Source organism: Amphiura filiformis, chromosome 20, assembly GCF_039555335.1.
Source record: "Amphiura filiformis chromosome 20, Afil_fr2py, whole genome shotgun sequence".
NCBI classification, from domain to species: Eukaryota; Metazoa; Echinodermata; class Ophiuroidea; order Amphilepidida; family Amphiuridae; genus Amphiura; species Amphiura filiformis.
In genome coordinates this window covers 56,184,708-56,208,752 of record NC_092647.1, presented here as the reverse complement: position 1 = coordinate 56,208,752, position 24,045 = coordinate 56,184,708, and the positions used below count along the sequence as shown (strand labels likewise).

At 34.8% G+C, this 24,045-nt stretch overlaps 1 protein-coding gene across 1 annotated transcript in view; it reads left to right on the top strand.

Annotated features, from left to right (window-relative positions):
- The window catches only part of LOC140142067 (arf-GAP with GTPase, ANK repeat and PH domain-containing protein 1-like), a 204,014-nt gene that overhangs the window by 158,470 nt on the left and 21,499 nt on the right, over positions 1-24,045 (top strand). The window contains 9 exon segments of the mRNA XM_072164020.1: positions 8,440-8,777; positions 9,369-9,509; positions 11,667-11,768; positions 12,381-12,569; positions 14,915-14,926; positions 16,458-16,554; positions 20,739-20,885; positions 21,880-21,953; positions 23,018-23,186. Coding sequence (XP_072020121.1) covers positions 8,440-8,777; positions 9,369-9,509; positions 11,667-11,768; positions 12,381-12,569; positions 14,915-14,926; positions 16,458-16,554; positions 20,739-20,885; positions 21,880-21,953; positions 23,018-23,186 — 1,269 coding nt within the window.

The window sequence follows — 24,045 nt, the reverse complement described above, 5'->3', positions numbered from 1 at the left end:
GCCTTGAAAATGTGTTGCAAAGAGCTGTAATAGTAGGCTTTATTTGCTGGCTAAGTTTCAGGATACAAAAAATTAAAGTCTTACTAGATGTGTTTGTACTAATTTGAGGGTATTTTATGTTGGTATGTTTTACAGATGATAAAGAAGTATAAAAGTTCAATGGAAAATGATAGATATTTTATACAAATGTGGGACAGTTTAGTAGACAAACACCTAAAAGATGGTTTTCAAACTGGAGAAGCTAGTTGTCACCTGTTTCTGTTAAAATGACAAGGGCTGGTAGCCAGAAATAAAAACCGACCGATGAAGCATTGAACCTCACGCTTAAAGATTCTAATCTTTGGAAACCACTTGTGAATAGAAGCCTCGTAAAAATGCCGAGTTTGAAAAATGGTTGTAAACAAAAACGTGCTAAAATGTGTATCAGGAGAATACAAAATCGCCCATCCATTATATTTTTGTTGCTTCAAAGGAGTAATTGTTAAGTAGTCCCTAGTGTACTGCTGACACAGCCACGTCAGAATGGGGAAAATCTAAAAATGCTGATTAAAGAAGCAAGATTTAGTTTTGGGAGCATTCATCTATTTCAAGAACCTTGCATGTTTTGGGTTATATATTTATTATTTATATATTGTAGTGATTAAAAATAGGGTACAAGACATCAAAATTAGGACAATTCAACATCAAAATTAGGACAATTCAGGGAAAAAAGTGTATTGATAAAGAATGCCAATATAATAATATGCAACTAGAGCTTGTAATGCGCAATAAGTGTCTAAAAGCATATGTTTACATCAGATACATTGACGCAGTAGTATAACACAAGGTGACGTTATGACAATACAAATATCAGGAAATCTCTTACGCAGGCATATCGTAATTAAAAGCAAGATGGCTTTGCATGAGTGAAGATGCTATTTATATATTAATATTAGTATTGAAGATGAGTCTGTGAAAGAGATTACTGGCTCCTTTCATGTGTCAATTACATCAGCTGACGCAAGTATACCAGGAATAATATTAAGAGAAACTGTAATTCTCAGAATAATAACGTTGTCCTTCACAGGATATTAAACTTAACATGTGAGATTTTATTATATGGGTTAGTTTGCCCAAATGAAATGAAGTCAGTTTTCATAGCCCACTTATTAGTCTCCTTGCGTCACGTTCAGTTTCTCACTGGCTCATCAGTGAGTGGGATGGGAAATGAAAATTTAATGTTCTTCACACACACTGAAGAATCCTAGGCAAGAACAAATACTGACGCCTTTTGAAATTATAAAAGGTTTCTAAAAAGCTCACCATTTAAAAACTAACCAATGTTATTGATCATTTAGTGAATCTTGGTAAATGTCTGTACTCTCTGACCAAAAAACCCTTCTATCATGAGTCTACTTGCATAAAAAGAAAATTACAAACTTTTGAGTCTATCAGGTTAAATGGGATTTAGATATTTTGACCAGTATGTTGTGTTACTAATTTTTTCCGACACATTAATTTTTGTGATTTTTGTGCCCAACACAGCTACAGCAAAATTGAATACGAGCGAATATTTTATGCGTACAACTATGTACAAAAACCAAAATCGCATAAGTAGATCAAATCAGCAAATCTCAAAAAATGGCACATTTGGTGAACAATCCAGAACTTAAGTTAGACTGGACATGCAGTGGGGAAAAAGGCATTTAGTTGGGTAGCAAAAGGAGGTTTATGCCTTAATATCAGATTTAGGACTAAGGAGCTGGCTGGTGTGATTGAGGGGATTCTCTATATTCACCTAATGAATATTTGATTACTTAATTGACATTTAAGAAAGAGACTTCATTCAGGAAGTTCAATGTGCTATAAATTCAAGGGAAAATAGATGTGATTTATAGTGCATCCTGGCAAACTCTCATGGCATTATAACTTAAGAACTTCAATACATACATGAGATTTGAGTCAACAACATTTATCACTAAAAAACTGAGAGACTCTTAAACTGAGCTGCATGTGCAATTTTTCTTGATGACATTTAAAGCAATATGCATTTTAGCGCTTGCAAGAAAGTGAAATCGGTAAAGAATTTGACCGAAAAAAATGTCTCCCCATCAAGAGCCTCCTTGAGTGTGCAGACCCAGGAGGCAGTAGACAGTGAAACAATATACACCATTTTGTTTATGTTCTTCCTTTTTGGAATGTGCTCAGCTCCAACTACGTTCATAACACCAGTGCATTGCTATTGTTTTACTTCAACTGGAACAGACCAGAAAAGGTTTTTATGAAACAGTACAGAAATTGCACCGTTTTTATTTGCTTTATTGCGTGATATTTTATTACAAAAAGTAAATTTTTTAGATATTTTTGTGGTTACACATATTTGTTTGCATGGGTTCCTGCATCCCAAGATATTGCTGTATGGATCACAATTTTTTCACACATTTTAATAATCTTGCTTAATTTTTCATGTGTGAAAAGTATGAAAAATAAGAACCTTGCAGCACAAAATTTTCCCACTGAACTGCACTTGATTTGCATTGGCATAAACACACCTTTATGTTGAAATTTAAAAAACATGATGAGCAATCAATGAAACTTTTATGTAGAAACTATTTCAGTTCCTCAATAAGAATGTACTAGCATAACAGTTATTTTAAAAATGTTTAAATAAATTAAATTTAAATATTTTAAAGACATGACTACTATAACCCAACTCCTCCACCCCTCATAACAAAGAGGCTATTGTGGTTTTTGATTAATAAAAAGAGACATCCAGACACTTGAACACACTGCTCGGTAATGTCACTAGCATGACATGCTGAAAGTTTTACCCCCTAAAGACCTCAAATTAAATAAACCCAAGTATTTCAGCATAGATCCAACATGAGTAATGAAACGAGGATGCTACCCCAGTAACAAAGAGGTTATTGTGATATGGGGTTAATAGAAAGAGACAGCCAGACGATTAAGGTGGTATTGGATGCATTTGCTAGAAATTAGAAAATGCTTTGAGCATGTTTTAAACAGATTAATTGAGTAGGGTAAAGTACACTGATCAATATGCCTTTTGTGTTGGAGCAAATCGGACATACGGTTTCTAAAATACATCAATTTATATTTTCTTTGTATCCTATTGTTTTTGTCAATAATCAATTTAGTTAATGAGCTACCAGGACTGGAAAGGCTCATTAATATGTAATTTTGCCAATATTTTGCTAAAATCAATGCATAAATGTTCAGGGTACTTTTATTTTGCATACTTTTGCTCTGAAACTTGTCAAAGTGTTTCTAATATGTTCTAATGTATTATATAGTGAAGCCGCCCTCTAATTTGCATATTTGCATAATTAATGAGCTAATTTGCATAAATGCTAATTAATTATGCAAATTAGGGTGGCTTCACTATATAATACATTAGACATATTAGAAACACTTTGACCAAGTTTCAGGGCAAAATTATGCAAAATAAAAGTACCCTGAACATTTATGCATGGATTTTAGCAAAATATTAGCAAAATTATATGTAAATGAGCTTCTCCAGTCAATTTAGCTCATTAACTTTATTGATTATTGATAAAAACAATAAGATACAAAGAAAATATAAATTGATATATTTTGAAAACCGTATGACCAATTGACTCCAAACAAAAGGCATATTGATCAGTGTACTTTGCTTTACTCAATTAATCTGTTTAAAACATGCTTAGAGCACTTTTATAATGCCTCCATAACCACCTTAACCCTTACTGCTATGTAGCTGCCCTCGCAGGTGAAAATGTAGTATCTGCCCTGTTGACTACAAGCAGATACTGCTTTTAACTTATGAAGCAGATGATGAGTATGTGTACCAAATAAAAATGAAGTGTCTGCTTTGTTATTTACTTGTAGATACAGTATTTTTACTTTGGAAGCAGACGACGGATTCTAAAATATTTGCGTACCAAATAAAAATGAAGCGTCTGCTTTGTTATTTACTTGTAGATACAGTATTTTTACTTTGGAAGCAGACGACGGATTCTAAAATATTTGCGTACCAAATAAAAATGAAGTGTCTGCATTGTTATTTACTTGTAGATGCAGTATTTTTACTTTGGAAGCAGATGAAGGGTTCAAAAATATTTGCGTACCAAATAAAAATGAAGTGTCTGCGTTGTTATTTACTTGTAGATACAGTAATTTTACTTCTGAAGCAGATGACAGATTCAAAAATATTTGTGTACCAAATAAAAACGAAGTGTCTGCTTTGTTATTTACTTGTAGATACAGTATTTTTACTTTGGAAGCAGACGACAGATTCAAAAATATTTGTGTACCAAATAAAAATGAAGTGTCTGCGTTGTGATTTACTTGTAGATACAGTATTTTTACTTTGGAAGCAGACGACAGAATCAAAAATATTTGTGTACCAAATAAAAATGAAGTGTCTGCGTTGTTATTTACTTGTAGATACAGTATTTTTACTTTGGAAGCAGACGACAGATTCAAAAATATTTGTGTACCAAATAAAAATGAAGCGTATGCGTTGTTATTTACTTGTAGATACAGTATTTTTACTTTTGAAGCAGACGACAGATTCAAAAATATTTGTGTACCAAATAAAAATGAAGTGTCTGCATTGTAATTTGCTTGTAGATACAGTATTTTTACTTTGGAAGCAGACAATTCATAAACACCTGCCTCCGAAGTCAAAGCACAGTATACGCTTATGTTATTTCCAGGGACAAGTGATTTGCGCGGACATTTTTCCGCGCAATTAGCTATTTTTGTCCTATGGGCAGAGAGATACATGATTTGCACTGAAAAAAGTTCCGCGCAATTAGCTATTTTTTCTGCGCAAATCACTTGTCCCTGGTTATTTCCTAACATATACTGTGTCTTCACTTTGGGAGGGCATGTATGCTCAGGATGGGCAGGAGATTCTATTCAAAATTGATGAATAAAATTTCAAAGTGAACATGGCATCATGTCCATGAGACATGAATGTTAAAACCTGTGTGCTCACTAAGTTCGGTAAAAGAAGTTATTGTGCTGCAACTGACAGGCCAAGCCGATTCTCTCTTTGAAATGTTGTCAGCAGCATGCAATAGACTGAACATAAACACACTCAAAGGTTTTGAGTTTGAATTTGAGCATTCCTGAAATGAACAAATATGAAAGGATGAAGCTTATTTGTTCCTGCGGTAAGAGACGTTGTTGTGATGAAAAAGATGTGCCAACTCTGTACCATCTCTCTTATGTTGTCAGTATGTAACAGACTGAACATTTCCATACAAAAAAAGGTTAATTTCAAGTTTGAATTTAGACTTTTATGAAATTAGCAGAAAAAAAGGAATATGTCTAGTATAACATTAGTCATTTCTGAGGTAGATAAAATATTTTATCAATTAATTATCGGGAAAGACCCAAAGTGTTTTGCTGTTCAAACTTGACAGTATAAAACCCAGTAGGACATTTTCCTTGTGAATTTGGTTATCATGCAATTAATTAGTAATTGAATGTGATGTGTAGAGTGGAGAATGGAAGTCGGTTTAAAGGGAGTTGTTAGCGATGATTACAAGAGGGAGTTTAGGATTACTGACATGTCTTAAAAATCTCAGACATTTTACACAGGATTTATGTGACAATTTGGTGATCTAGAATCCCCACATTTAGCTTGTCATGAACCTCTGTTTAGTGTGATTCAATCACACCACCACTGATTTTCATACTGTACATATGTTGCATTGCTGTGTTGGAGTTGCATTCCTCATCCTTTGTACATATATCAATGATGTTACACTTAACGAGGAAATATGTAGCTTGATTTAATCAAATGTAATTACATGTAGTTGCTTGAATCCAATGAATCCTTAATAAACCATTAGTCTGAAACTTGGCCTAGAATATCTTCATCTTCCATTAGAACTACCATTATGTGAACCACTTTGACCAGACAATATATCTTGATTGAAACACCAATTAACCTTTAGTCTGGTAATTGGCCCAGAATAATGTGAAACAAGAAACAGTAATCTTCATCCTCATAGCCTGAAGGTAAAACACACTCAACTTTAAGGACCACTGTTCTATTGGGAGAAAAAAAATTCACAACCAAGAACAAAATTCTCTCTTGTTTGTTATCATTTTCAGAATGACCACTATATTCTTAGAAGGCTTGGCATGTTTAGGGGCAATGGTTAATGAAGAAAGGAATAAAGAGAGAAAATAAAGAAAAAAGTTGTTTGCTCTGGGTGGGATTCGAGCCCGAGACCCCTCGCATGCCAAACACTGTGTCGGCGACGCTTTGCCACGGGGCTTGGGCTTCGCTGGCCAGCGAAACCGTGCCTATATATCACTTAGGGCGATTGCGTCATCACACCACGTGGGATGCACGCACGAACAGCGCATATATCAAGTAGTATTTTGTAGTACTCAGGCGTGTTAGGGTTAAAAGATTATTTTCTCACCTTTTATTTGACATGTTTTCATTTCAACAACAAGTCTTGCTTATCATATAATCAAGATGGCTCAAATTCCCAGAAGAACTCCTTGTTAAGCTTTTAATATCTTGTTATTGTACAGAAAAATAAAGATCAGGGATAGAGTTTCCTTGTGAATTGACCTTTCCGACATATCCCATAATTCTGTGTAATTGGTGCGAATAGCATCACTACACATGTTGTGCAGTTATCAGCAGTAACAATGTTCGCATTGGCATGTTTTAGCGTAGCTTAACTTTTGGCAATGTTTATAGTGCCGGACTAAATGACGCTCATGGCACTTTTTCATTCACAACAAATATAATCAACAATAACTGTTCTTGGCAAAAATACATAAGAGTATATGAGATACGTCAAAGAGCTCAAATTGATGAAGCCTCATTTAGGGTTACATTCAAAAAGGCTTTTGGGATTCACCTAAATGATCTATTGTAAAATGCAATCAAATGTTAATATTACTGTTTCAAATTTTAATCCTCTCCTCAAAACAAGTCACCTGATGGGAGCTACGTTATTTATTATTTGAACTTCTAGATTATTTCCTTCTTTGACAGTGTTTAAAATTGAATGAAAATCATTTTGTTATGAGAACAAACATGCTTAGTATTAGTTAAGTAGTTCTTGAGATGTCTGTGTGAAGAGATGACTTTGTATCACTTACTTTGACCTACTAGCATGCCAGGCTTAAGTTTCTGTTCCACACGAACCAAAACAACAATATTTGAAGTTGATTTAAGTTACTACAAAATTTGTGTTCTCCGATCTGAGAAAACAAAAGAGTTGTTGAAATCCTTGGTGTGTAGTTTCACAAGTGGATCGGTTCACATTAAAGAAGATGTCACTGATATATGCAGCTGATACTGTGTGTTTAGGAAACCTAATGCTAATTGGCCAGGCATGTGTGTGCTCAATAAGGGATAAATAAACCAAAGCGTTAAGATGTAGTGTCGGTTTACGGTGCAGGATTGGTGGCGCTTTCAGTCACACAACTTTGCTTGTTGGTATTATCAAGTGTGAGCTTTGTCGGTTGTTGTGCTAGATACTTAATAACTGATACAAGAGATTGTTTATACCAGTAGGTTAAATGATGTACATCAACTGTACTGTGAATAATGATGCATCATCTATACTGGTAAAATTAGTAATAGTATTTAAACCATGAGAAAGATTTGTCAGGTCTGAACATCATTGATCAAGAGTTTTAATTTGGTTGAACCAGGAAAATAAACTGTAGTGTAAGGAACTATGAGGGAGCAGGTTTTGGTTTTGGTTGGTAAGTTTTCAGAGACTTTGTCTCAAAGACCATAAATTCATGAGAGAGGTTTAGCAAGTGTGTACATCATTGATCAATGAGGATTAATTTGTTGAATAAACTGGATGAAATAATGAGGGAGCATGTCTTGGTTTTGGTTGGTAAGTTTTCAAAGATTTGGTTTCTCAAGTTTGACAAGCAGCTTGGAACTTTCTTGGGTAACTTATCATCATATTCTGTCAAGACTGTCATCCTACAACCATCAAAGACCCTCCCAGGTGTAAACCCATTAGTAGTCTGTGTTCGGTACTTAGGATGGGTGTACACACTTGTAATCTGTATGATATCAGTCTTGCTCATATCAGGCTTAGGTGGACGGCTTCATATTTTGTACATTTTCATTAAAGGTACCTTCAATTTTTGTTTTAAATTACCGTTTCTGATGTGGTATCAGTCATATCATCAAAATAATTCATTTGATACTAACATAATTGAACCATTAGTATGCAGCAGGATTTTGAAATGAAAGATATGTATTTAATAACATCAACGCTTCTCCATTCATTTTCTCATTAGTGCAGGTTATAGAACACCAGCCCAGAAATCTAAAGGTTCTGATTTAATTCCTGGGTAATGAATTTGTTCACTGACTACAGTGATATAACATTTAAAGGCATGTCTTAGAAATAACTCATTAACATTTGTTCTCCAATTTCATTTTTTTCACAGCTGCTCAGCTGATTGCAGAAAGAAAGCATTACAATGCTCTGGCTCCAACATTGTCTACCTCCAGCAGTTCCCTACCCAGCACACCCCACTCTATACGTAGTAATCATTTCACCGGCATTCCTGGCCCCCCTGGATTTCCAGGATCAACCAATCAACAACAACCACCACCCAGTACTAACCACTCCAACAGCCAACAACCCCCTCCTACGCCGACATCAGGGAGGAAGGGGAGCAGAGACGGCGGAGGGAGTCAGGATAGCAAAGGGTCAACTGGACCCAGTCCTAGCAGTACACCAAATTTCACAAGAAAATCACGCAGGAAATCAAATCTTTTCACAGTAAGTTCATAAAGCATATCAAGAAATAAATGATTGAACATAGGAAGATTAATGCCGCTTTGTTGTTTATCATTGATACTTCAGGAAAGACAAAAATATCAGTTCAGTCGTATATAATATATCCTTCTTAGACAAAAAACAAACTAATGTAGAGCTACTCTGATGCCCTTGGTGCAAGGGCGTCAAGGGATGATGGGAAATACCTCCAGAAATGGCGATACTCCGGAATAGGAAGCACTACAGTTCAGACTATGCTGTGTGGTATAGTGTAGAAAATTAAAATCCAATAATTAGGCTGGGTTGAAATGAAAATGGTACATTTTGACTTTTTTTCACCAAAAAATTTCACTGTTGAAGAAGATGTAAATGCAAAAATTTGATTCCATCAAATCATGTCTTTGTAGCTTTCATTAGAGAATGTGTTGCACCTTTCAATGAGATAGCAAGATCCCATTACTGTGAATTTCACAGATGGTTACTTTTCAAATATTTAAAAATGATCCATAGAAAGTAGATACACTTGCGTATTTGAACATCATAAAGTATGTTTTTATCAAAGTAATGTGTTAACTTTGTTCTCTTTCTATACAGCCAAACAAAGACAAACAGAAGCAGCAGCAACAGCAGGCAGGTGGCTCAGCAGCCTTAGAACAGAGGAATGGAGGCGGTGACCCTACACAACAATCACCACATACTTATATAGGCAGTGGTAGAAGTATACCTATCATGCAGGTATGTTTACACATTAACGAGATTACACGCTTTCACTAGGATCCACAATATGCTCATCTATCAGGGGCACAGTTCTTTAACCCCAATACATTTGTTTATTCATTGACGGACCTTTAAAAATTTTAGTACAAAAACTCATACTCTGCAACTTGAGGTCAAATTCTGCACTATGATTGTTTAATTGAGGTTATTGAACTATGCTATTGGGATGAGGCCGTTGTGGTCCCTAGTGTTAGCCGCCCATGTGTAATGCTGAATATCTGCAATATTGGATTGTCACACTGTGGTCCCAAATACTGTATCACCTGTAGTTTTTGGTGAAGACTCAAAATCAGGCGATAGTCTGTGCCGAAAGTATATTTATTACAAAGGGGTTTACGCATTTACATGTAGGGTTTTAAAACTGAGCGCAGTGATTTATAGTGCGCTACACAAGGTTCAACGCATACACGTTGGTCCACAAGTCTCAGCACACTTTACAGTGTGCTTAGTGTTCGTAATCGATGTAATAAGCAACAAGAACTATCGCAAACCTACATGTAAATAAATCGGATATTATCAGGTGTTTCTCAAAATAATGGCACACTATTTCCCCCTTCATTGGTTACATGCAACCATGAAGATTGGCGAAGCCTTATTTTACATACCTACTTCTGTTTCATAGGTGACCATCCCTATCTATATCAAAACTGGAAGTAGATAAAAGTAACTGATAGCAAAAATGTAATCAGCATTTTAACCCCCTCAATCCCTAAAAGTTTTTTAGGACTTCATCAATCTTTTAATTTGTTCCCTAACCTTTTGCTTTAGACACATACGAACCCTAATATAATTTGAGCATTTTGATGGATATATAAATTAGCTCACCTGAGAGTAAGCAGCCTTCTCAGCTGGCAGCCTGCAGACCAATATGTGGTGTGATCAAGCAAAATCAGTCTGAAGTCGGGACATATTCAATTTTCAGTTTCTTATTGAATTGTAAACAGCATTTGCAAAGCTACATTTTGACATGACATGAGCAGTTAAAGAGTGTCCAAAACAATAGGAAATGCTTTCTTTGTTTGGCTATTTCTCAAAATCTATATTTCCGACTTCTGACTGATTTTGCTTGATCACATCACATATGTGCTGTTTTGATGGACAGACAAAGGGTTGTACAGGTGGTCAATTTCATGCACATATGTGCCCATCCACCACAAACTGGTCGTAAAGTCAGCATTTTCCATTTTGAGATACAATCAAAAACAGTATTGGATTTCTATGTAAAATATATTAGGAATTTGACCTTTGATGAACCGCAACTTCACTTCTAGATGTCCGATGAAGCTGGTTGAGGTGTCATTGTAAAGCTGAAAGTGCATGCTTTCAAAGTCTGCAATAAACAGAAAATGATCTGGAGCCGACTTTACTACCACTTCGTGGTGGATGGTCACATATTTTTCTCACTTTACCAATTTTGATCTACTTCACTTAATTTCAAATTTGCCATATTGAATTTCTTACATAGACCATTACATAAAAGAACATAATTGTGTGTTTTTATTTTCACTGTAGCTGTATTGAGCGAAAAAAATGTTCACTGTTGAGCGCAAAAATTAAATGTTCCGCGAAAAGTCGACTTTTACAGTAAAAGATAATAGAATTAGAACAGAATGCTACTCCCAGCAATCAAGTGGCATATTTGCTTATAGCCCTTAAGGTTAAGAGATGTCTCTAAGGCCCCATGGCCAATCTTGATAAAGGTCAAATCTTCAGTTGAAGAAGCCCATCAGGTTTCCAAATCCTCTGTAAATTAGGTTTGTCTTAAATATAAGCCTGATAAAATTGAAACTTTGAAATTAAAGATTTGAAACTCCTAGTCTAGGAAATAAAACAAAATGCGGCTTGTTCCTCATTTTTCAACGGTCCCCTTTGAATGGAAAGGAAGGAGGATTTCTCAACAAGGAGAACTACGAAATGAGGTTAAATATTTCCTCAGGTGGTTCAATTTTAGGAATTTGGTGGTTCCTCTTCAGTATATGATAGGTGATGTAAAGGAAAGAGCAGGTCCAACTAGTCTACATGGGCCACACAGAAAAGTAGATAAAGCAGCATCCATTGTGAAATACTTTGTTGTTAACAATATTGACCATTTTCTCTGTTTTTACTTAATTACAGGGTCATTTATATAAAAGAAGTAGTAAAGCACTAAACAAGGAATGGAAGAAGAAATATGTGTCATTAAGTGACGGCAAATTATCATACCACCCTAGTTTACATGTAAGTATATCCACATCCTCCCTTACTGCATTTGAATTGGAAGGCAGATGCTGGGATGACAAACGCCTTGCAGTCAGTTCCGACAGCAACCTGTGGTTGTGTGGGCATCATGGGAGAATAGTATCTGAATGCTTTGTTCACTCGGGTTAACTTGTGTGCAGGGAACATGTATGTGCTTTAAAGGTATTTTTGACACACTACTGTAAGGTATTTATAAAGCTGTGCTGTTGAATTACAGCAATGTCTCTAGGATTACTTGGAATATGTATGTCCATGACAAAGAAATCTTCGTACTGAACACAATAGTATAGTCTTTGGAAGTGGCTTCTCCTATATAAGGTGACACCCCACTCATATCCCCTTGATCTGCCCTGGACGGTAGATGTGCTGCTGAATTAATGCAATTATCTTGTCATTTTGCTATATACCCTACATAAATGAGGACTTTCATGGTAAAATTCTTCTGCTACTCAACACAACAGTAAATATCCCAAGGAGAGGACCCTTTCTAGTCAGAGTGACACCCCTCCCCCTTTATCCCTTGATCCACTGAATCTGCACTGGTAGATATGGTGCTCAATGATTGTAATTTCTGTTATTACTTTGCTATAGGATTACATGGAAGACATCCATGGTAAAGAAATTCTACTACTCAACACAACAGTAAAAGTCCCAGGGAGAAGGCCTCCTTTAGCTAGGGCATCACCAAACAGCTCAGGAACCAATGGAGTCACACATAACCTAAGAGCTATGACCATATCAGGTCATGCAGGTAATGTTGGTTTGTCTGTCGGTCTGTCTGTCTGCTTTTCTGTCTGTGTGTATGTAAACCTCCAAGTTATTTACTAGGACAGAACTGTGAAAATTATTATTATTATTTTTGCGGAATCTGTGAACCTTGCCAAAGGAGTTTCACTTACGTGCTGAGCTGCTTACATAACTGTTGGTTGATGGAATCTGTTAACCCCCTGAGCACTACCTGCCGATCTAACATTGCCTCTGATTGGTCAATTACATGATATCTTTACTTTAATCACCAATCAGAATGGAGCTTTGCAAATAATTCACCCCAATTTGTTTTTGGTGAAATTATTTTAACAATGTTGCAATTGAAAATGAAAATTTCCTTTTGGCCAATCGGCAGGTAGTTCTCAAGGGGTTAAGTAATCATCTGTCCAAGTTTGATATAAAATTGGATCGATTGAGCCCATATTTATTGGTCGAGCTATGAGTATTAAAATATTGGACTTGACGTAGTCGAGTCCAATATTTTAAAACTCATAGCGAGACCAATAAATATTAGGCATAAAGCATCCAATTTTATCATTATTATGTTTTGGATCCAATATTTTCACACACTTGGATTCATCAAAACATAATAATGATTTAAGAAGAATAGCATCTTTAATCAGTGGAAGTAGTGTTATTTACCAGATATTGTGAGTCATTGTTAAGAAGAAATTATAATATGTCCACGTTTGATTGTTTACACTTAATACAAATCATAATCAAAATAATACAAAATTTGAGTTTTTCTAATAATTTTCATTTCTTTTCTTTCTATTATTACTTTGTTTTTGTTCATGTTCTGTTGATTTTCCTTTTGTTTAAAAAGATTATGGTATTTGATTTCTATTATCAATTTTTGCATTAAAATTTATTTACTCAAGCATTTTGTGAACATTTACCCTGGTACTGATAGCATGGACAGAGAAACACTAATTTTCATTGATAATTTAAATTCTAAATCTCCTTTGTCCCTTCTGAAATTTGTTATTTAGTGAATAACTACATGTTTCTCTGATTTTGAAATGTGAATTTCTTCTATAAATACAACTACTATCCTGTTTGATTTGAATTCTTTTTGAAACTTTTCCTTGTCTTCTTTATCTTTACTTATTTTTAGTTAATTCTATTTTCTTTTTAAGTCATTTCTTCCACACACCACTGTTTTGTGTGCATAAATCTTGTGTAAAGACTTGCCACTGCCAATGTTACCTTCAGAAAAAATGTCTTTTGCATGAAACAGCGGCAGATTCATCATTTTTCAAATTCCTGTATCTACAATGTTGTAAGAACCTCAATCTATTCTGTGAATTGCAAAATCCTTTCCGTATATCTTTGAATTCTTTATCTGTGCAAATGTGTGACAAGTGATTTCATAATCAGAATTAAGCATTGACGTTAATGGGGTCAAAGGTTGAAGGTTAAGAATATGCAATATGACACCAATGTGGTGTTAAAAAGTTGGAATTAGAGGTGTCAGTTCTGATGATTTTATTTTTTATGCTAAAAACATACCATTGATGCCAGATCTTGTCACAAATGTGAAAATCACAGATGTGATATGATATGACCTTTGACCTTTGAACTGTCAAATTTTAATGCCTATTTTATCTGATTTTGACAAATAAATGTCACAAATGTATTTTGTCAGGATGAATATCAAGACAATGATGCCTTGCTAGCCTACAAAACGTGAGGTATATAATTTTGCAGACTGCAAAATGATTATCATTTTTTATTACTGAAAATAAAATGTGGCTAAAAACCTTTGGCCTTTGACTTGGTAGATAGAGGCCAAAGATTTTGGCTATTATGTTAGTGTTCTCAGCCTTTAAAAAAAATATTTTATACTGTGAAGGCTAATCTACAGCTTTATTAAGTTGTAGGTAATTCCATCCTTTTCATAAAAAAGAAAGGTCTGGCAAAACCTCTTCAAAGTAGCCAGGTCTGGTTGTCTTGATTTTGATCCTAGAAATTGCATGAAACCTGTTTATGTTTGACAAATTGTGATTATTGTGATGTATTTTTATTTCTTTATGATTTGCTTCATAATTCTTTCACCTTCCCAACCCATTTGTACTCATTGCAAAAAAATGTGACATTTCCTGTTGGAGCTAGACAAAATTGGGTTTGGATATCTGAGTTAGAAGGTCAAAATTGGAATACTACACTGGCTTCAGAAAAGAATGGCACTCTCTAGGTCTAATCAATACAAGCACATGTTAATGAGTACCATACACAGAACTCTTTCTGTTCTCTTCTTGAGCACTGCTCTGCGCCGACCCGTTTTGACGCATAATCAGCCAATCAGATTACTGCTCTGCTGTTATAATTGTGAGACTATTGAATTAACCAATCAGAACCCCATGTCTGTGTTTTCAATGTACACTCTTAAAATGTAAACAAATGCCGTTCTTCTCTGACAGCAAGTGTATGTATAGATCTGAAAGAAATTAGTGTGGAAGAGTGGATTATTCTATATCTCATGGAATTCAATCACAGACTAGTGATTTATTTCACCTTATAACCATTAAAAAGTATCACTTGTCCTTGTTCATGCATCAGGCACAAGATGCTTTATTTAACCTATGACTTTATTAATTCCATTGCCCAATTTAACTGGTTCTGACAAACTTGTCACATAATATGAAACCATAATCCTTTGGACTAGCTTTATTGTGTCGTGGGGTACTGAGCAAAGGTGAAGAAGTAGTTTTTAGATTGTAAAAAATGTCTTCCTGCCCAAGTTTTCCAGTATGTAAATGTATAGAGCTTGGTATATCAAGTGTAGTTGCAATGAATAGCAGCTAGTTGAAGGATTTAGTGCCAATTGTGTGGATAAACTAAAGAAATACTTTGGTACTTTGGGATTCCAAAACTGTATTTAGTCTTAGAACACAAAAAAGTAGATTTCACATTGGATGGTGGAATTTCATCCAAGTGTATAACAGCCCGTAAGATGATGATCTTCAGCCACTTTGCCCTTTGCCATTTCGCCCCTTATCATAATGCGCCTCCTCTCATTTTCTCCACATGTTCCCTATCATCCTCATTCCTAAGACCTATCCATACTCCTAACCCTAATGTTAACCCTTAACTTGACCATAAACCCTATTCATAGTCCCATATCCTAACCCTAGAATCTGTCCATCAATTTTATATCCTAACAAGTGCCTGTAGGTAAAAAAAAAACGCAAGAAAATGAAATGGTGAGGATAAAATTACAGGGCCGTAAAGTAACTGAAGGCAGCAATACAAATCTACTGTACAAATCAAAAGAGCAGTATCTGATCTGTTATTTTCTTGTAGATGCTGAATTTTACCCCTGATTTTACCTAGGGAGTTGGAAATTGTGTCATAAGACTTACCGTAGTCACTTGTAATATTATATAATTGAAGACCAAAGATTAGTTTGCATCTGACGTCCTGTCAACCAGACCAAAAATGCCGTATTGCGCAGGTCAGCAACCAATCACATCGTGCCGTTGCCCTGACGTCAGATGCAAACAAGTCTTTTTAATACGGTATTCCATTATAGTTGCTTTAAATTGGAGAGATCAGATTTGATTGATTTATTGATTGATTGGTTGATTGGATAGATCAGATTGATGGATTAATCTTGATGGATCAATTTGTTTAATTGACTGACTGATTGCTTGCTTGATTGATTTGGTTAGAGGTACTGAATATCAACTTAACAATTGCATCCTACATCACAAACCAGCCATGCTTTAACCTCATGACACAAAAATCAAATCCAAAGGATTTTGGTATCAAAAGTTTTGCAATAAGTACAAAATCCTATCAAAGATTGTGCCTCCTTCCTCATCCATTATATTGTGGCCTTGTCACAGGCGGCGGAGGTGGTATAAATCCCAACCAGGTCGGGAGGGATTCATTTAGGGACAAGCAGGAGTCCGGCGTCAACCAAAGTCCACGCCTCTTCCACGGGATGCTAGCTGGGATGCGGTGGTTATTTCCAACGCTTCCATTACATCTGGTATGTTGAAGAGATGGGGAAAGAATATACCCTTATATATAACACACACTTGTTTTTTTGTCTCCTCTCATTTCTATTTATATTAAAATTAATAACAATAATAATAATAATAATAAATTGTACCCTGTATACATATTTAAATAATGTTTCATTACTTGTGTTTGTACTTGGTAATCAGTTAAGTAAGCTTACACGCTTGACTCAATTCTGTATGGTTCTTGTAACCCAGTGAATGGATTACACTATTTGATCAATTCAGGGATGCATTGGTAAATAATGAGCACATGTGGTATTTATTTGAATCACATTAAAAAGAAGGTCAAAACTGCAATATTGAACAAAGTTGAAGAATATATGTGCCATTTAAGGTGTTCGTTAACAACCTGCAAGGTAGCTTTTACCATGTACATGTATACCAAGCTATAAACAATGCCGCTAGGTTCGCAAATTTTCAGCACCATTTAGTATCATGATTCCATGAGTGGTGTACCAAGTAACGGTTACTAATTCACTCAGTGAACTTTTTGTAACATTGGGGACACATACACTTCAAGCCATAATCAACCTCTTATTTGCGTATCAATGTAGCTGCCAATCTTTGTTCCCACAAAATCAATAGCTTTCATTAAATTCATTCAAACACTTAAACATGTATTACACCATTCTGTGCTGGTTTTCTTTTGCATGTGGGGTGACTCTATTGACCTCTGACCTTTAAACCCACCCTACACATCCATTATTTGGGGTAAGCTGCTGCTTCATATTACATCATCATCATCAATCATCTTCATCTGCTTGCCCATGCACATCATGCTTAAAAAGCTTATCCATGTGACAGTCATGCGATAGTCATGTAACGACCATGTGACAATCATGCAAGAATCATTCGCTTAGTGTGAGATGATCATATAGCAATCATCCGATAGTCATGGAATGGTCATGTAATTGTTATGTGATGGTCATATGACAGTCCTGTGATAATCATGCGATAATCATGCAGTGTTCACATGCTCAAACATCAAATAATACATGTTGCTTGTTTGCTGTCACTCACTCTTTGTGCTGTTCAGTTTTTCTGGATGTTGTGTTTATTTTTTCTTTCTTTGTTCCCTTAATTTGTTTTTCTTCCATTTCTTTTTGTTGATTAACCAGATAATATTCTAACAGGAAAGAATAATTATGTGTGATGTAATTTGTCATGAATGTTACACACTCTACAAATGCAGTTTTTCCTATATTGGTACAGTTGCCATATTTGTTTTTTTTTTTTTTTTAAATGTTTGGAAATATTTAAATCTTGAAAAACTAAATGCATTATGCTTCCTGAATCTGCCACTACATGGCTAACATTATACTGAAGTTAACCATATCGCCCAGTAACAAATGTGAGCCTTGTGGTGTAGCATTTTTGTAATGATATCCAAATTTTGAGTTGAATATAATGTTCATGACAATTATAATTTATGCACATTGGTCATGTGGTAATATCCTTATTATCACATGACATTTACAACATTATAACAGGCACCATTAACTTAAATAGTTAGATTAACATTTTCAAGAAGAGAAGAAAATTAAACTTTTACCTTTGTGTTTTATAAGAAGAAATCTGATATACAGTAGGATCAAAGAGTATATTTCTCATCAGGACATTCCCTTTCAACTTTTCATCATTCCCATGTTAGGACTATGGGTCTTTTATATGTGTTGTGTGAACCTTTACAATGTGTGAAACAAGAACAACCTTGTCATGGTAGTTTGTACCAACCTGGAAATTTGACGAGACAACAACTTTTTAACCTCCTGGACACTACTGGTTATCTTAAAGCATTTCTGATTGGTTGATAACTTGAAATGCTCATTTCAATTGCCAATTATGACTAGGCTTTAAACTATTTATGGTCAAACCTACATTTGCAGATGATCTTATTAATACCCTCCTTGATTGGTTCAAAATTGGATACCATATTCATTTTGGCCAATCAGCAGCTAGATCTCACAGGGGTTAACAAACTACTAAAACTCTTCTAGTTTTGTTCAGGAATCATGTTTAATTTGTAATAAATGAATCATGAAAGGAACATGTACTACTCATTTTGAATTGTCGTATTGAGTAAAAATGACCATCGTTTCAAGTTTCCAATTTCTTTTGAATATTCCAGGAGCTTTACATTGTTCAAATATACACATTATCATTAGCACTTTCAAAATTGCCACTTTCAATTGGCAATTGTGACATAACAACATTATCATATTAAAAGCAAGTATTATTGCAAGCTAATTGATGTTTTAATGAATTGATTAACCTCACTATGCTGGGAATGACAATAAGCACATCATCTTTCATTAACACTAGGAATGCTAATTACAATCATTGCAAAACAAATTAGCTATTGGGTAGCAGTACTCTGTGGCCTATGTGCAGGAGAGACGCATCATAGAAGAGTTAAATTTAACCTAAAGAATTTCATTAATTGTGTAGCAATGTTGAATGAAGGACTTGGGTTGAGAAAATTATAACCTCGTGGTGTAAGTTGAGTCTTCTTTTCCTTGGCCATATGGGTTCTGATGCTACCCAACATAGACAAGATAGACTTTGCTCCAAAAGTTCAACATTATAAAGAATTACTTATACAAAGAGTAAACACCAATGTAAACTCTCCAAGCACAAGAGCCTAAGAGTAATACTACACAACTGCACTACTTTATGATTTGAAAGCATTCCTGGAAAGATAATACATAGTGTTTCAAATAAAAGAAAATCCATCCATCAACTAAAGGACATTTCCTAAGGTAAAACAGTTTATATAAAATTAGTACATTGGATGGGACTGGCTTTTGTTGAAACATTGTGTAACTTCACTGTTAGGTTGTATGAAACAGTCACACATTCATGAAGAAACTGGTTATGATTGGTGTTGATTAATAGCAGGCAAATAACTTGAGTCTCACAAGCACAATAATAAAACAATGCTTTTATAGTTCATGATTTGTAAATGAACAGGTCACCTTTGAGTCGTAAGGACTTGATCCTTCAACCTGTTCTGGGGTCCATTTCACTAAACTTTACGAAGCTTCGTAAGTCTCAAAATCATTCGTAAGTTCCATTTCACTAAACATACTTACGAATGGTACCCTTCGTAAGTAATAGGGATTTAATACAGGAACCCTTCGTAAAGTTACGTCTAGATTGGGTATTCATAACTTTACGAACAGTTACCTGAGTTACAAAGGGTTAAAAGTTTAGTGAAATGGACCCCTGGTGAGCTACATTCTGTAGGGAAGCACCTGTTCAATGATTTACATTAAGTGATTAGATGTCCTTCTTTGAAGATCCACTGGGACTTCTGGTTTCAAGTTTGTTGCCTGCTATTGATCATAACAATCAGAGTGATAATTAATCTTAGTTTTAGGATGATACTGACATTGCATGGTAATGTTTTGATAACCAAATGCTGGGAACCTAACCTCAGGTTAAGAAACAATAGTAACCTTTTTAAAAAATACTATACTTTAGACCTTTAAGAAATCTGTACATGTAAGCATTATTTGTTTTTATTGTTAAATCATCCTAAATTAATTAAAAACTGAAGGAAAAAAAGATGTAGAACATATTTTTTCAGGATAAATATATACATTTTACACTTTACATTAAGAGTGCTAACCAAGTATTTCATCTAATTATCTATTGATAAAGGATTAAAGTCTTAAATTTGCAAAGTCAAAATTGACAAAGTAAATAACATGAAATTGTAAAAAAATGTCAAATATGTTCTAGCATAGGATGTGTGGTTCTTTCTCCAATTTTTAAATAATATAGTTAAATCACCCATTTGTAATTATAGTTTATATGCATAATTCACAGTGTATAATCTGTGATATTTTACTACCGCTTCAAAACAAATGGAATAATTACAACAGATCAACTCGTTTGGTAGATGCCAGAGAATTCTAAGCAAATAATGACATAATTAAATCAATGCTTAAACCTGAAAATACCAGCACCATCAAATTTAGTACCATTTTAAAGTTGAGAATGTCTGTCTGCTATGATAAAATAATTTTAACATTTCTTTTTGTGAAAACATCACAGATCATTTTGAGAACTTTCATGGTATGTGGAGATAACACAATGTGTTTTGAGAATCAACTTCAAATTCTCATAACATTTTGTCACTTTTTAGGTATGAATGGTATGGAATCGGGACCAATTTCCTTTCCTCAAATGGGTAATTTAGTAGGTGGCAACAAAGATGGTTCCAAAAAGAAACACAGAAGAATGAGGAGTTCAGGTGGCAACAAGAGTCTAGATATGAGTGGCCAAGCTGAAGGTTAGTAACATAACATAACTTAACATAACATAACATAACAACAAGTATTTATATATGCACCTTTGCCTCGGGATTCAAGGCGCAAGAGAAAACAAAACCAAAAAATTCAAAAATACAAAAAGCAATGGCAGCAAAAATTATGGAATTATGTGAGTTTTGATCAATGTGCAGGTGACACTAATAGTTGGGTAATGTTGTAGATGGCAACAAAAATGTATTAAAAAGAAACAGAAGAAGAATATGACGTTTTGGTGGTAACAACAAGTGTAGATAAGAGTGGCCAAGCTGGTGGAAGTAGTAGATGAGTAATTTTGTGGGTTGCCATAATAAGGCTGCAAAAAATAATGCTATGTCTCAAAGCCCATGGCAGTTTCAAAAATGAATGCGGAATGATTTTTGTTAAAAAGTGTTTTTGAACAAAATTTTGAATTAAGATGTAATTTTCGAGTGTTCAATTAAGTACACAGCATGAAATTGAGATTTACACAATTGAAGTACAACTATCAATTATTTATAAACAATGCGAGTTCCGAATCAAGTAAATTTTCTTCCAAATTTGTCTCAGAATTTCATGATTTTTCATGAAAAGAATTTAAACAAAATGGAAAACTTCTTAACTATCCAACTGGGTGTTATTTTAACAAACAAAAATATATTTTGTCTTTCTAATTTCACAATGAGCACTCAGAAAAACCCATTATTCAAAATATAAGGCTTTAACATTTTTGGGGTGACAGACTCTCATAGTTAGTCCAAAGTTAATGTATTCTTTGTTGAGTAAATAAGATGTGAGAAGTGTGATTTCCTGCACAGAGTGCTGGAGTAAGTAACAGAGATATAATCTACATACCTTGGGTGTGATTTCTTCAATTGATATCTCAGTGGTACCTACTGATTGGCCACTGTAAATACAGTACCTTTTCTGCACAACTTTCTTTCCAGTTTTAATTCTGTATTCTAACAACTGTCTCACCTTATGTTTCCATTTTTGCAGAGAACGATGAGTACGAGTTTGTTATTGTATCCCTCGATAACAAACAGTGGCATTTTGAATGCCCCACTGCAGAGGTAAGTTACTTTGCCATACAAGCTGCTTTAACACAATTTTAAAGTGTAAAATGATTAAAGCCCGCTCATTTTTATTGGCAAGAAAGTTTGTGAATGACCAATAAAGTTTCCCAGAAATTTAATTGCACTGAACCTTTTGTAAAATTCACCACATTTAAAATGCATAATTTCCAGAACTTCATTGTTGATTCAGAAAATGAACTTGAACTTAAATGAAATGTTTTTAGCAACTGAGCTAGATTTTTCAGTAATACTATGTACCAGCACTACCTGTTAATATTAAAGGGCCAGTTGTTCCATGAAGTGCGACATAAGAAACTGCTTTGCACATACCGCATATTTTTATGGTTTTTCAGGTTACGAGAAGACATGCAACGCTCGATCGCGTAACACAAAGGCATGTAACATTGGCATGATTTGTTAGCGATGAAAGATCAAACAATTGGCCCTCATGAATATGCGAAAATTCACAGCATACAAAGCACAGGGACTTTGGCTGTTGGTGAATAGTTTGAAGTAGTCTGTGTAGGCAGCAATTTACCTTCGGTAAATCCCATAATTCCTTGTGTTGGACCCCAGATGTCTTTATTTGATGTTACACTGACTTGCAATGCACAGTAGCGATGTTCGCTCAGCGATGTACGCATGACAACATGAATTAAGGAATTTACCGAAAAGGTCAATCTGTTCAGTTATTCCTGATCATAACAATCAGAGTGAGTTTTCCCACAGGGCTTACATTACCTTAACAGAATGAACAGCTTTATTTCCACTAAATGAAGTAATCGGGCCCTTATGTAGGGAATTTTTAGGCATAATTGCGAAGATTGCCTAGTAGGCAGGATTCACTATCTTTTGGAAATGAAGGGCCATAGAGAGAAAAGAGAATGCTTACCTTTGTTGAGTGACATTTTGAAGGGTGGTTTCCTTTCACACAAGTCAGATGCTACCTACACCAAATTACAGTATATAACCTGTAGATACACATTTGAACACAGTGAGAAACAGATTTTAATCTATAACCTGTTTTTAGCATTTGAAATATTTTATGCTTGATTTTTCAGGAGCGGGATAGCTGGGTAGTTGCAATAGAGAAACAAATCTTAAATTGTCTGGAAACCAATGAAAGTGGTAGAAGTAAAGGGTTCTTGAGTAGCAGTGAAAGAGCCGCTATAGTAGAAACTATTAGGAACATCAGGGGAAACAACTTCTGTGTTGACTGTGAAGCACCAAGTAAGTCATTTAGGCAACATTAGAATTGTTCAATGAGGCATTTCATTGTCCAAATAAATATTTCCCATAAGTGACATTGTATTGAATGGAAAAAGCCCAATTTTTCTACAAAATATTAAATGCTATAAGTGCATGTTTATGAGTGTAATGGTATACAAATGTGGACTGCTCTGATTCGGATAATGGTGGAAATTGTTGCTCGGAGGTACACTCCAAACCTGGCCTTTTATCAAATGTGGAGACTTTATATACAACCACATCAATCAAATTACTAGGACCTATAGATTAGATATATAATAAACTATAGACAGAATATCTGTATGGAATCCAATTTGTCCTCCACCAAAAAAAAAAAAAAAATCTTGTGAGAATAGCTGCCTTAAATCCCTTAACATTATCTTTCAGCATATAACTGCAAATTAAATGATCACACCAACCCAATAATTTCTTAGCTATAAGCACACTCTGCACACCAATCAACTATCATTTTGATTTGATGTCTCTCACCGATAATGTTTTCATAAAAAATATGTTTGTGAATTTTAAAAAGTGGAATTCTGAAATTGTCCAACTTAAAACAATTGTTTTCGATCAATTTTATATGATGGCAATCAGTATGCCCCTTTAAATTTGATAGCGAAAGTGGGTCACACTATATAACCCTGTCGCGCAATTTGCCAAATGCACTCAAGAAAAAGAAAAAAAAAATTTTAAAGAAAATTCAATCCTTACAAAACAATATTGACAGTCTGCTTGGAAGTGTAGTCTGAATTCTGCATCTTTATGGAATTGAGACAGGAACAGCCGCAGCCTTCCTTATACAATAAATAATAAAAGAACCACACACTTTATTTTTGCA